Source organism: Papio anubis, chromosome 19 (assembly GCF_008728515.1).
Source record: "Papio anubis isolate 15944 chromosome 19, Panubis1.0, whole genome shotgun sequence".
In the NCBI taxonomy this organism is placed as follows: domain Eukaryota; kingdom Metazoa; phylum Chordata; class Mammalia; order Primates; family Cercopithecidae; genus Papio; species Papio anubis.
In genome coordinates this window covers 54,832,960-54,849,289 of record NC_044994.1, presented here as the reverse complement: position 1 = coordinate 54,849,289, position 16,330 = coordinate 54,832,960, and the positions used below count along the sequence as shown (strand labels likewise).

Sequence of the window (16,330 nt, the reverse complement as noted above, 5' to 3'; positions counted from 1 at the left end):
AGTCTAGGTAAGAAATGTAATGGATGTGTTCAGGTGACATAATTTTAGGAGATAAGGTAAAAATTAGATGAAGCCCAAGCAAATATTCTTAAAAAGAGAAAACTTAGGATTTTTTTTTTTTTTTTTACAAAACTTAATTTAAAATGCATTGTCTAGAATAATGTTATAAATCAACATACAGAAACGTTAGTGAATAGATTCCTTTGTTAGGATGTTGAAGGAATATGGTTTAAATATTTAACAAATGTCATGATGCCTATATATTTTTCTACAAACAAGAGTATGTTTTCTAAAAACAAACATAGATATGTCAAACACATATCAAAAAAGTAATAAAAACCCAAAACCCAAAGGGTTTTATTTTTCATTTAGAGCCACAGGAAAGAAATAGTTTCACTTTTAATTTCTAATTAAGATAATTCTATAGCAAATGAATGTGTACATTTCTAAAAGTATAGTTTTCTAAGGATACTGAGTAGGACTAAGTAGAATATCAAAGTTTCTGATAACTCTTCTAATAAATTTGTTCATGTTAAGAGGTACTAGTGAAACTCATAATTTCTCCTATTATCACATAGTGACTATGTCATAAATATGAATATTGAGAAACATTTTAATAAGCTCTTTAAAATGTTTCATCACGAGTGAGATTTAACTATGTGTGTCTCAACTGGGGATTTTTCTTAAAATGTGTAATTACTGTGCTGAAGAAAAAGCCAAGGTTAGACGAGAAAAAAATATATTTCCAAGAAGTAAAGCTCTGGGAAAATTAAGTGATCTTTGCCACAAATGAATATTAAGAAATTATAGTAGTTAAATCATTCTGCATAAAAACTGGAACTTAAGGTTTCATCTTAAAGATGCAATTTTTTCCTAACTGACTAATACACAGAAAAAAGATGCCAAATGAGATGTTATCAGAACCACGGCTATAAAAATATATGGAAAAATTAGGATTCACTCAGTTTGCACATTTTCAATAAAAACAAGATGTAATTGAATCACATCTAGTACACAAAGGCCAATTATTTTGATGCACAGAATTTAACTGCAGCAACATGGAAGCACCACTAAAAATCAGATGACGTTGTATGTTACTATATGTTTTTTGGTAGTCAGCAATGCTGATCTGCAAATACTTCTGTGCAACAAAGTTAAACATTTTTCTTAACATTTACACTTCCGGAAACTCTTAGAGTTGCATTGAAGTAAGACTGGACACATTCAGTGTGTAAGGTAAGTACAGAATAGGTTTACACACAGCATGTTGGTTTACTTTTTTTTTTAACATTTTAAAACTCTAGGCAATTGATTTTGATTTAAAAATACCTAACTGTATCTTAAATAAAATAAATACATATATCATGCTTTTGATATCACTTAAAATTTTCTAAGACATTACAGAACAATTGCAGATCAGAAGTGCCCTACGCCAGAATGATAGAAATATGGAAAAAAAAGAAAAAGAAAAAGAAAAAAAAACTGGTTAAAACACAACTGGGAAAAAACTCAAAATGCAACTGGTGAAAGTTTAGGTGACCAAGAGTAAAACACTGAATGATTAAGGCACAGAAAGCCAGAAAAACCCATGTCAGACGGCAAGAATTTATATTTTTATGCACATCTACATATATATTGCCAAATGTCATTAGAAGTTACCAATGCTTTGAAAAGATAGTACTTATCAATATGAATTCACTCTGCTGCATGTTTCTTAATATACAATATAGACTTTAAAAGACAAAGGCATATGTTTGAATCTATAGCATATTTCTATAAAGGCATAATATGATCAAGTAATTGCAGTTACATGAGAAAGTTTCAAAAGAAAGGTTAATAGCAGTGTTATATATACAGATACATGAATGTATCTTCTTTATTAACATTAAAGCTAAAAATTAATTATCCTGTAAAGAGAGACATTGTGCCAAACAACCTTGCAAATACTTTTAAAATATTGTAATTCTTCCTAAAAATGTTTGAGGATATGTATGTTTATTAAAAATGCTGCAGGAATGAACAACCAAGAGGCTCATTCTACTAGTCCAACTCTGCTGAATATGATTTTACTAGAACTAAAGTAATAACTGCAAAGATGTAGATGTATATTAACATCACATATCATAATCTTACCAAAACAGTTAACACTTAAAAGTCAGTATAAGCAACTCTAGATTAGTTGAAACAGTTATTTCTCAAGCTGCAATGGATAATACTGTAGTATATTAGAGGCACTTGAGTGCTTAAAGGTTACGCTTTCATGACTTATGAGATGTACAACTATGTGGAGACACCAAAGGTGAAATGTGAAATTTCAAAGTAGAAATGAAATATCAATACTTTGTTGTCCAACTCAATTCATCACTAATATTATCTTGAAATGCTTGCTAGACTTAGTTCTTTTTGGCTCACATTCAAAATATTGCTGTATTTTAAAAGATCTTTTCCATAACACTGGTCTGAAGAAGTAGTTTCTCATTCCCATTCTAGTTCATTATTGATGAGTTCCAATCAATAGGTCTGAGTCATCCACTTTGCTATGTAAAGTTGTCTTCTTTCAAGTCAGAATGTTCTGGAATTTTTTCCTGACTATAAGGTGATTTGAAATAACACTTCCCCAGTTTTAATACTTATTTTAGTATCCAAGAACAGTTGTAGGAAAAGAAAAAATTCTCTTTTCAGTTTTTGTAAGAATGTGAGTTAGAATAAAATCCCATCCCTAAAATAATACAGAAGTCCTAAGGCAGTACTATCATCACCTCTACTAGGTTTAGAAAATTCTTCCTGCCAATTATAGACTTGAGAAACTTAGTACTGTTAGGCATGACTTAGCAATAAATAAGTGAAAGCAAGATGCAATCCCCATAGTTTGTAGATATTTGTTTTTCTATATTCAACTTGGTGGGAACAAAGCATCCTCTTTCCCACAGCATTAAAATAAAATTCTTCCCATTATTGTTCTTTCTGCTTGAGTTCCTCTATCACTCATCTCAAAGTTGGTGTTTATCAATGTATCATCCTTAGCCATTTTCTTAATTTACACACTCCACTGGAATGACTTTCACTCTTGTGGTTTTAAGTTTCACAAGTACTCTGAAGACTCCAAAATTTAAAAAATATTTTCACAAGACAAAGACCTACCCGGTTATCTCCTGGGCATGCCCACTTGAATGTCTCATAAATTACTAGTTCAATCTTATCTAAATGGATCTCATCATCTTCCTTTCAAACCTGGTTCTCCTGCAGTCTCTCCAATAATGGCACCATTATTTACCCAGTTGGCCAAATGGGAAACCTGCAGATGACTATTCACTTATTCCTTGCCCTTACTCTCACACCAATTAAATGTCTAAGCCACACTGATTCCAACCTTTAATAACTCCCTAAATAACCATTCATCTAAACTCTCTGCAATTGTCATAGTTCAGACCTTTATGACTTAATATATAAATTACTACAATAACCTAAAACCCTAAAGACCCTGACAAATTATGCAGAAAACCATGATTTTCTAAACTTATATGACCACAAAATTCTGTTTCTTTTTTCCCACTTTTGTTTTTCCCCTATGAAACGAACATTCTCGTGAAATACACTTTCGGAAATGTTAATCTAAAGTAAAGATAAAACCCTCCTTCTCCAGCCCACAAAAATTTAATGAACATATAATCACTAGTATTTTTAGATTAAATATAACCACCCACCACAATGATGTATTCTTTTTTTCTCTCTGAGCCTATTTTAATTTCATGGTGACGAATAACAAGAAATCTATTTTCAAAACGCTATTTATCTTCTTTACAGCCTTGTTGGAGCACCTATCCTATTTTAAATCCAACAAAATTATGAAGTAAGATTTAGGTATGGTTTAAATCAAGAAAATAAAAATGTACTGCTAATAGGAAGGAAAAGATTTATCTGTACCTAGGGAGAAACATCAAATTAGAAGCCAAATAGGCTTATTTAATCCTGATAAGGCTGGATATGGATGCTGCCAGGCCATTACCTAAGAAATGAGAAGGCTACTTCTAATCCAGGAGACAGGGACAGATGATCTCAGAGCAAAAATCTAAAGACCATTTTAGAATGTCTACTAGATTATGTAAGCTTCCTAAAGGCTTCATGTCTGTACTGTTGACTGATGTTCCTAGAGCAGCATAATGCTTGAACTATAGAGAAGGCACTCAGCAAATACTTGCTGAGTACAAATGGACATTCCAATACTTGTCTGAAACATTAACTGATCTTACCAGCATTCAGGAGTGTCGTTGCCTACAAATCAGAAAGCATAGTTCTAGTTCTCCAGATCTCAAAACAGAGTTAAGGTGTTAACTAGGGAAGTAATTCAGTAATAGAGATGTGAGAACAAATAAAGTCAGGGACTCTGATGCTAAAAGATAGATCTTGTGAACCTGAAACAGGAATATAGGGGGGGTTCTAAAATCAACAAGGTCTCTATTACCATTTCCAATGTACTGAACTTATATCTGTATGACAGATATAGACATATTTCAGACAAATTTCTGAAGAGCAGAAACGTTATCTATCTTGTATGTCTACATAGAAACCTAACACATAGTACCTAAGACATAGCAGATGCTCGAAATGCCTAAAATAAGTTAAATAATGGCTATCTCGATATTTAGAACACAGATGTCTCTTGTTACCTTTAAGAAAACTAGAAAATTGAAGAGGTACATTGTATATGTGCTAAGTACAGTAGTTTTGTTTAATAACATAGAGAAAGGCTTTTACCTAAAATGAAAAATCACCTATATTAAACTCATTTTGGTTCAATGTCTGCTACTACTTAAATCATTTTATATAAAAATGTATACTTCACACAGAAAATAAATTGAGAAATGGAAAATAGCTAAAATAAAAAGTTTTTAAAATTTTACTTCTTTTCTAAGAAAATAGCTCTGTGAAATAGTTTCATATAAGAAAGACAAGAATATTCTATCCACATGAATATACAGATGGGTCAGAGCTACAGACTGGTACTAAAAGATCTATTGTGGGCTCTGGAATAAAACCTCTATATGATACATCCTGATCATGCCCCTTACTATATGTAAGCTACTGGGTAAATTTCTCAACCTTGGTATAAGCATTAGTTTTCTAGGCTTATAGAAACTATAAACCTAAAAATGACCTATTTTGCAGCATTCCTAACAAGATTAAATAAAATATTTTATATAAAGCACCTAGCATAGTACCTGACATGCAGTAGGTACTTAATAAACATTTGTTCCTTTAGAGATCCCTTCCTCTTTGAAGGAATATGTGTGCAGATGTCAAAAAATAACCAGACTTTTTAATCTACAAGAAAGGTGGTAAGAATGATGCTGAAAACAAATCTAGTATCTGTCTCATAAATTAACACCTGATTAAGGGTTAGAGGAGACCCTTCATTTGCCAGGTGGGTAAACAGACTCATTAGTGTGTTATCCACAAGCTCCTTCTACCCAGCATTGGTATAGGAAAAGAATACAGATGTTTGTTCTTAGATGTCTCTTCATTCTTCTTCTTTCCCCCTCATATCATAGTAACAGACACAGTTTATTCTGTTATCCTACAGAAGCTTATTTCAGAGCTTCTGCCAACTTGGGTAGATTTGAAATGAGATATTCTAACACTTTAAGTCATAGAAGCTTCAAAATTAAATCATTGGGAGATGGATTTACAATTAAAATAGTGGAAAGATTTGAAAAATTTGCAGCCTGTCCATGTAAAGATTGAAAAGGTATGTTCAGAGAACAAACTAAGGGTGTGGTAAGTGGCCATTTTCTAAGGATATGAGTAGAAGGAAGCCAGGTAAGACATCAAGACAATGGGAGAAAGACCTTGAAGGCATCGCAGAGCTCTTTCAGGCTGTCCCTCCTATGACAGTCCCAGAGTTCTAGGCGGGTAGAGTAGTTCTGGGAGGCAGGACCAGGGTGCCCTCTGTGGTTTTACTGCTCAAAGCCACCTCAAAACTCTGCTCCCTGCATTCTGGTGCAGTACTCCTTGGCCACTCCATCTATGACTCCAGCAGGTCCAAGTGAGGCTTGTGGTGCAGCTCCAGAGGGTACAAGCAGTAAGCTTTGGCAACTTCCTTGTGGTGTTGACTCTGTAGACATGTAGACTGTATGAGCTGTGGGGCCATGGCAGCCTCCATCTAGAATTCAAAAAACATATTGCGAAGCCTGGGGGCCCAGGCACAAACCTACTGCAGGGTCACAGTTGCCACAGAATCTCCATCAGAGCAATGCCAAGAAGAGCTGTGGGAGTAGGGCCACTTCTGAGACCCAGAACTGTAGAGCTACCAGCTTGCAGGAGTAGCCTGGGAGAGCTACAGGCACAAGACTCCAACCCATGAGGAGTTAGTGAGGTTTACATGCGATTCAGTGGCAGATGAGAGGACAATTATCTTTTCCCGATTACTGGCCTTTTGACAGGCTTTTCAAGTAAAAGCAAAGAGTCACAATCTTTTTGTGAATAGGAATTATGATTAATTGAAACTTTTAAAAAAAGTTTCATCCACACACTCACACATTTGGTTCAGTAACAAGCCATGGTACATGAGCACTAAAAGACTGAAAGATATTTTCTTGGGATTATATACGCTCTTCTTCCTCCTTTTCCTACTGAACATGAATCACAGCATTTATTTATATATGAGCACAGTATAGTAATAAAAAGTTATTTTATTTCTTCAAACAAGATAAATAGTATATTCTATAGGTTAAAAATGTAAGGTCTGCTGTCTTAAGATAGTCTCAAATTAAAAAAAAAAGGCCAAAATTATCACATATTTAATACATTTCAATCCTAGTTGTGCAAATCTGGGGTTATCAGGTTAAGCTGCCCTTGCTCACTACCTGTCTCTCAAAAGCATTTTAGGTCAGAGAGAGTATCAACCTTTTATTCTGCCTTCTAATAAAAAGTTACACAGTGAAAGAAAATGTTATGTACACAGTGAAATTTGGTCAGAGGAACTTCTACTTTCTTCTTCTCTTCTACCTATATTGACATAGAGATTATACCAAACAATTAATGATCATATATATATATATATATATATATATATATATATATATCTAACACTTTTGGGAGGCGGAGTCTCACTCTGTCCTGCCCAGGCTGGAGTGCAGTGGTGTAATCTTGGCTCACTGCAACCTCTGCCTCCTGAATTCAAGCAATTCTCCTGTCTCAGCCTCCTGAGTAGCTGGGACTACTGGCACATGCTACCACGCCTGGCTAATTTTTGTATTTTTAGTAGAGCGGGTTTCACCATGTTGGTCAGGCTGGTCTCGAGCTCCTGATCTCAGCTGATCCACCCGCCTCCGCCTCCCAAAGTGCTGGGATTACAGGTGTGAGCCACAGTGCCCAGCCTAATGATCATAAATTTAAGCTAAACATTTTGCATTTATGTCAGCTTCCCCCTACTTAGAAGTACTAAAATATCTAAATCAGGAAAATAATAATAAACCTCTTTAATTTTATCCAATCTAAAATATAAGTTTTAATAAGGAAATTAAAGGAAAAAACATAATTATATAGATAACTTCTGGGTAGGAATTATTTTTTAATATGTAACAATTTGTACAATAAAACTATACAAAACTACATATGGTCTCTAAATAAACTAAAATACCATATATTTTATAATATAAATAGCTAATACATATAACAAGTGCTATTTAATGAGTGATATAATTACGATAAATTCATCCTAAAATTTGAACTGTTAATTTTTAGATATTACCAATGTGATTTGCCATTTTGATACAGTTGTTAATAAATGATGCTCATAACTCAACCATGATTTGACATGGAGAGCCACATTAAACTATTCTAGTGACTTCCCCATTACATGGATATTCTGCTATTATTTATATTGCTGAATCCTCTCTCAGAAAAACAATTACATTTTTTTTCTAACTCATATAACACTGTCTGATATTTTAAAATATTCAATATCTCTAGTCTGGAGCAAGGAATGAAAATCATTTATTGGAATGACATTTTTAATTAGACCAAACCTAATCTTTTATGCCAAGAGGTAGCAAATAATAGTCAATCGTAGACTGTTCCTGGGCTATGTAGATTTGAATCCTAGCTCTGCTACTGAGTCTTATATAATTTCTCTCAGAGCCTCAATATCCTGGGGACAGGAACAAGATAACAATTCTATAACTCAGTGAGTTAATATAAATTTAGAACAGTGTTTAGAATGGAACAAATGCTATATAAGAATCAGCACTCATTTTTATTCATAATGACCACAAGGGTTAAGCATTTGGTATATTTTAAAAAACTCATCCCAGTAAATGGAAGAAATATTCAACAGAGTTGGTCAAGAGAGAAATCACGTTATAGATATTCCCCAACCCCATATTTCTTTCACAGGCCCTGTGTGTCCCATGCGGCATCCCTTTTGTTCCAGAAGTACCTACCATTTTGATGGAGCTCAAAATACCCAACTGATGTCTGTCTGCTTTCCCCATCTCTCTCAAAGCCTAAGTCTTATGAAAACTACAATTCCTGCAAGGCACTCAAGAATGACTTCAATGGCAGACAGACACAGACTTGAGGCACCAGAAAGGTAGCAGATATTTACACCCAAGGAGCCAAGGCTGCTACAGGGTGAATTCCAAAGTGGACCCCTAGCAAATTCCAATAGGGCTTATCTGGTGTAGGCAGAACACAGGGTACAAACTGATCCGCTGAAGTTCCTACAGATTCAGTGGTGGTGCCTGGAAGGCAAGACTGGTATGGGAGAGAGGATGGGGGGATGGGCAGGGAGGAAGATTGAAATGAGCAACCAAGCAATTAAAAAGGATGTTGTCCTTCTTACTGGGATGGGCAGCGTCCTGGAAGCCCTCACTGTATCAGTCATTAACCCTCTTTTACTGGATCATAGCAAAGTCAGAAGTTTCTGAAGACATGCTGTGACAGCTGGGGAGCACTCAGGGAACTCAAGGCAAAGTTTTAGCAACAAGCACAGAAGTATTTCAACCTTTTTTTTTTTTAAATTTAAGAGATTAGGTGTCATTATGTTGCCCAAGCTGGTCTCAAATTCCTGGCCTAAAGCAATCCTCCTACCTCAGCTTCCCAAATAACAAATAGCTGGGATTATAGGTGCAAACCACCATGCCTGGCTCAAAACCAATTTTTAATAATCAATAGAGTTGTGTTGGTACACATATGTGACTATCAGCCCTGGTGTGGAGGATCAAAGGAATGAGGCTAAGGTCCAGCTTTGTCTTGGACCTGTCATACATGAGTTTTACAACTGTGTGGTTGTAAACTGCAGGCTCCAAGTATAACTTATCAAATTACAGGGATACATAACCAGAAACTCAGTACCAGAAGAAGAAAAAGTTGGAGAACCCCCAAACTTGCAGTAAATTAGTAATTAGTAACATAACTTTGTATAATAACTGTATATGTTATAGTCACGTACCAAATTGTAGAAGGAAAAAAAATTCCTCAAGCCATTTCATTATTTCTGGAATGTCAAAGAATCCAAATCTGTCCTTACAATTTTACTCACCTGCCACTTTTTCATCTGTTTCCCTGTTACCATCATCTGAATATCTTGCAAAGTCTAAAGAATCAAGGGTACTAATGCTCCCAGCTCGATCTATAATAAAGAGAAATATAAAAAAATTAAATGTGCATTTTAATTTAATTGTTAAAATAAGGAACAGGAATTCAAATACTTATAATTATTTCTAGTTAATAAACCAGTAATTCTAAGATCTAGGAGTTCTTTTTTTTTTTTTTTTTGAAAGGGGGTCCCCCTCTGTCCCCCGGGCGGGGGGGCAGGGCCGGGATCTAACCCCACTGAAGCCCCCCTCCCGGGTTCACGGCATTCTCCCGCCTCAGCCTCCCGAGTAGCTGGGACTACAGGCGCAGCCACCTCGCCCGGCTAGTTTTTTGTATTTTTTAGTAGAGACGGGGTTTCACCGTGTTAGCCAGGATGGTCTCGATCTCCTGACCTCGTGATCCACCCGTCTCGGCCTCCCAAAGTGCTGGGATTACAGGCTTGAGCCACCACGCCCGGCCTAGGAGTTCTTTTAAAACAACAACAACAAAACAAAGTAAAAATGCCAACAGCAATCAACTTTAAAAAAACCAAGTTTCCCTGCCCAAATCTCTGGCCAACTCCCAAACAATGCACACACAGGCAATATTGCAAGCAGCCCAGCTAAGGACAAAACAAACAAACAAAACAGAAATTTGAGCTGCCACCTAAGAGTTTACGATTGAACAAGTGCCTACTGAAAGAACAGAATCCAGTCTTCATAGCCTAACACATACATCATCCATCGCACAGTCAAAAATTACTTGATACACAAAAACCAGTAAAATGTGATCCACTCCAAGAAATAAAACAATCAACAGGGACCAACTCCTAGATGATACCAGGAGATAATGGTAAAATCAGTAGACTAACATTTTATAATAGCTAGTATGCCATGTGAAGTAAAGGAATATATGTATACAATAAATGAAAGGAGTTAATATCTTAGCAAAAACTATGGAATGTAAAAAAATGCTAATAGAAATTCTAGAACTGAAATACAAGCATCTGAAATAAAACATGCCTTGTATAGCCTAATCACAGAATGGAGATGAGAGAGGAAAGGGTCAGAAATCTCAAAGATAGATTAATGGAAAGTATTCAATCTGCAGAATACAGACAAAAAAGACTGAAAAGAAAATTGACAGGGACAAGTGGAACAATAACAAAGGTCTAACATATGCAGAATTGGAGTCCACAACCAATGAGGCAAGAGATGGGACAGGTACAGGTCCAAGGTCAGAGAACATCAAGGAGGATAAATAAAGAGAAGAGAAACTTAGGCACCTATTAATCAAATTGCAAAAAACCAAAAATTTAGAAAAATATTAAAAGCGGACAGAGAAAAACAATGTTCTCATAGAGGGAAACAATGATTTGAATGACTGCTTATTCCTCATAAAAAACCATGAAACCAAAAACATCCAGTATGGAAAAGAACAAGCAAAACTATTACTATTCACAGATGACATGATGTTATATCTAAGAAACTCTCAGGAATCCACTAAAAAACAATTAGACCTAACAAATGAGTTTTTCAAGGTTTCAGAACATGGGACCAATGCACAAAAATCAGTCAGATTTTTATACATTAGCAATGACAATCCAAAATTAAAACGAAGACAAGTTTCATTTCCAAACACATCAAAAAAAACTTAAGAATACATTTAACAAAAACATGCAAAACTTACACAGTAAAAACTACAAAACACTATCCAAAGAAATTAAAGATGATCTAAATCAACAGAAAGACAGACCAGGCTTACAGATCAGAAGATCCATATCAGGATAGCAATATTCCACAATTAATCTTCGGATTCAATGCAATTCCTATCAAAATTCCAGCTGGCTTTCTTTTTTTTCTTTCTTTCTTTTTTTTTTTGCAGAAATTGAGAACTTGATGCTAAAACTCACATGGAAACAAAAAAGTCTCAGAATAGCCGAACAATCTTGAAAAGGAATAAAGATGGAGGACGGATGCTTCCTGATTTCAAACTTAAGAGTAATCAAGGCAGCACAGTTCTGGCAAACAGATATAGAACAATGCAATAGAATTGAGAGTCCAGAAATAAGCCCTTACATTTATGGTCAAGTGGTTTTTGATAATAGTACCAAGACACTTCACTGGAGAAAAGAAGTTTTTTCAACAAATTGTGTTGGGACAACCGTATATCTACATGTAAAAACAAGGAAACTGGACCACTACTTCACATTACAAGCGAAAATGGATCATAGATCCAATGTAACAGTGAAAACTGCAAAACTTTTATTAGGAAATGCAGAAGCAAATCATCATGGCCTTGGGTTAGGCAATAATTTCTTAGACATAACACAAAGCATAAGCAATGTGGTAAGCAGAAAAATGGCTCCTCCCAGATGTCCACATCCTAATCCTTAGAATGTGTGAATATGTTACTTTACATGGCAAAGTTGAAGTGAGGTTGCAGATGTTATTAAGATTGCTTATCAGCTGACCTTAAACTAGAGACATTATCCTGGGTTATTCAGATGGACCTAATGTAATCACAAAGATCTTTAAAAGTGGAGGAGGGCCATGAGCCAAGGAATTCTGGCATCCTCCAGGACCTGGAAAAGGCTTTCCCTAGAGCCTAAAATTTCCAGAACTGCCAATACCTTGATTTTAGACCATTCTGCTCAACGTAAGACCCACTGTGAGATTTATACTATGCTGCCATAAAAAAGAACAAGATCATGTCTTCTGTGGGAACAGCTGGAGGCCATTATCCTTAGCAAACTAACGTAGGAACAGAAAACCAAATACCACATGTTCTCATTTATAAGTGGGAGCTAAATGAAGAGAACACATGGACACAAAGAAGGGAACAACAGACGCTGGGGCCAACTTGAAGGTAGAGGTGGAAGGAGGGAGAGGAGCAGAAAAAAAAATTACTGGATATTAGGCTTAGTACCTGAGTGACAAATTAATCTGTACAACAAATCCCCGTGACACGACTTTACCTGTATAACAAACCTGCGCATGTACCCTCAAAAGTAAAATAAAAATTAGAAAAAAAAAAAAAAGAACCATCAGGTAATAAATTTGTGTTCTTTTGAGCTACAACGTTTTTGTCAACTTTTTAAAGTAGCCATAGGAAACTAATTAAAGGAATGAATTGATAAACTAGATTTCATCAGAATTAATTGTTTTTTTTTTTTTTTTTGCTTTAAAAGTCACCATGAAGAAAGTGAAAACACAATCTACACAATGGAAGAAATATGTGCAAATCAAGTACCTGTTAAGGGCCATATCTACACGATATAAAGAATTCTTATAACTCAATTAAAAAGACAGCACAATTTAAAAATGGACAAAGGGTTCTCCAAAGAAGATGTAGAAATGGCCAATGAATGAAGGAGAGATGCTCAAAAGGGAAATGATATTCATTAGGGAAATGAAAATTAAACCACAATGAGGTACATTTCAAATCAACTAGGTGGTTATAATAAAAGAGACGGTAAGTTGCAGAAGATGTGGAGAAATTGAAACCCTCATACATCACTCGTCTTACTGTAAAGTGGTACAGCTGCTTTGGAAGTTTGGCAGTTCCTCCTTGAAAACATTATACTAAATAAAATAAGCCAGATACATAAGGCTACATGGCTATATACTGTATGATCATTCATATAAAATGTCCAAAGTTGGCAAATCCATAGAAACACAAAGTTGATTTTAGCTGGCATCATAGGAGAATGGGTAGTGACTGCTAATAGGTATAGGGTTTTTTTTTGGGGTGATAAAAATGTTCTGGAATTAGAGTAGTGATAGTTGTACAGTTTTGTAAATGCACAGAGAACCACCAAATTGTACACTTTAAAACAGAGAATTGATGGTATATGAATTATTTTTCACTTTAATAAAAAGACAAGACAATAGTGTTGGTGACAATGTGGAGAAATTGGAATCCTTATATCTACCTGGTGGGAATGGTATGGACATTTTGGAAAACAGTTCAGCAGTTTCTTAAAAGGCTACAGAGTTATCTATCATAGTACAGTAATTCTACTTCCACCTAAAGAGAAAGGACAATATATGTACACACAAAATCTTGTACATAATTATTCATAGCAGCATTATTCACAATGGCAAACAAAGTGGAAACAACTAAATATCTGTCCATTGATAAATGAAGAAATAAAATGTGTTATATATCCGTACAATAGAATGTTATTCAGCAATAAAAAGGATGGAACTTTTGAAACATGCTACAACAATGGATGAACTCTGAAAACATTACGCTGACAGAAGACAGTTACAAAAGAACCACATATTGTATGATTTCTATCTATATAAATTGCACAGAATAGGTAAATATATAGTGATAGAAAGTCTGTCTCTATAGACACAGAGATTAGTGATTGGAGTTTGAGGGGAAAAATGGAGTGTATGCCAATGGATAAGAGATTTGTTTCGGGGATTATGAACAGGCTGCAAAAGCAAATTAGGTAATGGTTGTACAATTCTGTAAATATACTAAAAATGAATGGAAATATACTAAAAACCAATGAATTGTACACTTTAAATGAGGCTGAGGTGGGAGGATCACTTGAACCCACGAGTTCAAGACCAGCCTGGTAGGCAACATAGCAAGACCCTGTCTCTACAAAAAAGTAAAGGCAGAAGGAAAGAACAAACAAGTGTATTGAGTTTTCAAAGTGTGGACAAGTTGTGTATGAATAGCACTTACAATGTACAGAAGCTGCAGAGCTGGGGAGTGGTTGGGGGGAGGTGGCAGGCAAGTCATGACAGCTGAGGCTAGGTAGGTTGTAAAGTAGTAGGAAAGACATTTTAACAGCTTCTCTATTAAATTTTACACACAGGGAACTTTTTTTTTTTTTTTTAATCCAGCTAATGTTTAAAAAGGGACAAATAAGAGGCTATTGTCAACCCTTTGTGAAATCATGTTACTTGCACAGTACTTAAAGTATACATATTGATCTAAAGGAATGGATTATTTGTGTTTAGAAAGCACAATCTCGACAAATGAATGGAAGTTATAGGAATACAGATTTAGACGCTCCCTTGGGCTCTCCCGTCACCTTTTAAAACAGTACATCACAATAATCAAGATGGTTGAATCTTCAAATAGGGCTATGTCATTATCATTATCAATGTACCACTTCCCTTTAAATCCCTATTAAGAGAACTAAATGAAATTCTACATATGTCATTCTTCTTAAACACTGTTTCTGTCTGGAGAAACATTTAATTTCCCTGCAGTTTAATTATACATGATAAGTAATAGCTTGCAGGCTGTCCTTTACCAGTCTGGCCAACATGGTGAAACCCCATTTCTACTAAAAACACAAAAACTAGCCGGATATGGTAGCAGGTACCTACAATCCCAGTTACTCTGGAGGCAGAGGTTGCAGTGACCTGAGATTGTGTCACTGCCCTCCAGCCTGGGTGACAGAATGAGTCTCTGTCTCAAAAAACAAACAAACAAACAAACAAAAAGCTTGCTATCTATCAACTTAAGTTTTTGTTTGTTTGTTTTGGATATAGGGTCTTGCTCTGTTGCCCAGGCTGGAATGCAGTGATACAATCATGGCTTACTGCAGCCTCGATTTTCTGGGCTCACATGATCCTCCCACCTCAGCCTCCTAGTTAGCTAGGACAATGAGCCACCAGGCCTGACTAATTTAAAAAAATTTATAGGGACAGGGTCTCGCCATGTTGCCCTGGCTCGTCTCAAACTCCTAGGTTTGAGCAATCCTCCTGCCTTGGCCTCCTAAAGTGCTGGGATTATAGGCGAGAACCACCACACCCAGTCCAATTTAAGTTTTAAGACAACATAAACAAAAATAATAATGATAGAAAGCCAAATATTACAGTACTCCTCATTATAACATAGTTTCTTTCAGCACAAGCTAAGAAATACCAAATGCAGTAACCACAGGCATCTCAAAAAGTTAGTATTAAAAATGTGCTGAACTCAGGACTACTATTGAGCAATTTAAAAATAAAGTAAAAAACTGACATATGCAATAATATGAGTGAATCTCAAATGCTTTATGCTGAAAGAAGCCTTATAGGAGTACCTACAATATTTCATTTATATAAAGTTTTTAGAACAGGCAATAGTAATTTATGGTAGGAAAAAATTAATAGTGGTTCTTGTGGTAAAGGGCTAGAAGGGGTAGGAACTGACTGGAAAGGGCCTTGAGGGAACTTTCCAGGGTAATGGTAATATTGTATATATAATAGGAGTTTGGGTTACTACAGGTGCATCCTTTGTTCAAACTTATCAAATGGTACACTTAATATTTATATATTTTACTGTCTTAAAATATTACCTCAAAACCTCCACAATTTTAAAATATTGAGCTCTAATTAATGATATGCACGCTAAAGCATTAAGTGTACTGATATGTGCAACTTAATTTGAAATTCATGAAAAATAAGATGGACTGTTGATGGAGAAATGGCTGAAAAGATGTATTGATAAGAGATAAACCAAGTATGGTTAAATGGGATTAGGTGGTGGATGTACGGGTATAAAATTCTTTCAACTTGTCTGTACGCTTTGAACTTTTCATAATAAAAAGTTAAAGAAATAAAACATGGATGTATGGGGGTAAAATGAGCTAACACTGATCAGGATCCATTAATCATCAAGGTTCAATCCTGGAAAACAGCTATTCTTATTGTCTTAAATAAACAAACAAAAAATTTGTGTTTTTCTCTCTCTGTTTGAAATTGAACCAAAGCTAGACCATGAATCACTAAAAGAAAGG

At 35.3% G+C, this 16,330-nt stretch overlaps 1 protein-coding gene across 14 annotated transcripts in view; it reads right to left on the bottom strand.

Annotated features, from left to right (window-relative positions):
• Positions 1-16,330, bottom strand: part of RELCH (RAB11 binding and LisH domain, coiled-coil and HEAT repeat containing) — a 121,674-nt gene that overhangs the window by 87,433 nt on the left and 17,911 nt on the right. For 13 of the 14 annotated variants that reach the window (XR_001897431.3, XR_002518736.2, XM_009192846.4 and 10 more), the window contains exon 2: positions 9,542-9,631. Coding sequence is in view for 10 of the 14 variants with exons in the window: in XM_009192846.4 (XP_009191110.3) it covers positions 9,542-9,631 (90 nt within the window). In the remaining 4 variants the exon portion in view is untranslated. Of the gene's footprint in view, positions 1-5,846; positions 5,965-9,541; positions 9,632-16,330 lie in introns of those variants that run through there. The other variant, XM_021930191.2, reaches the window with a different exon arrangement.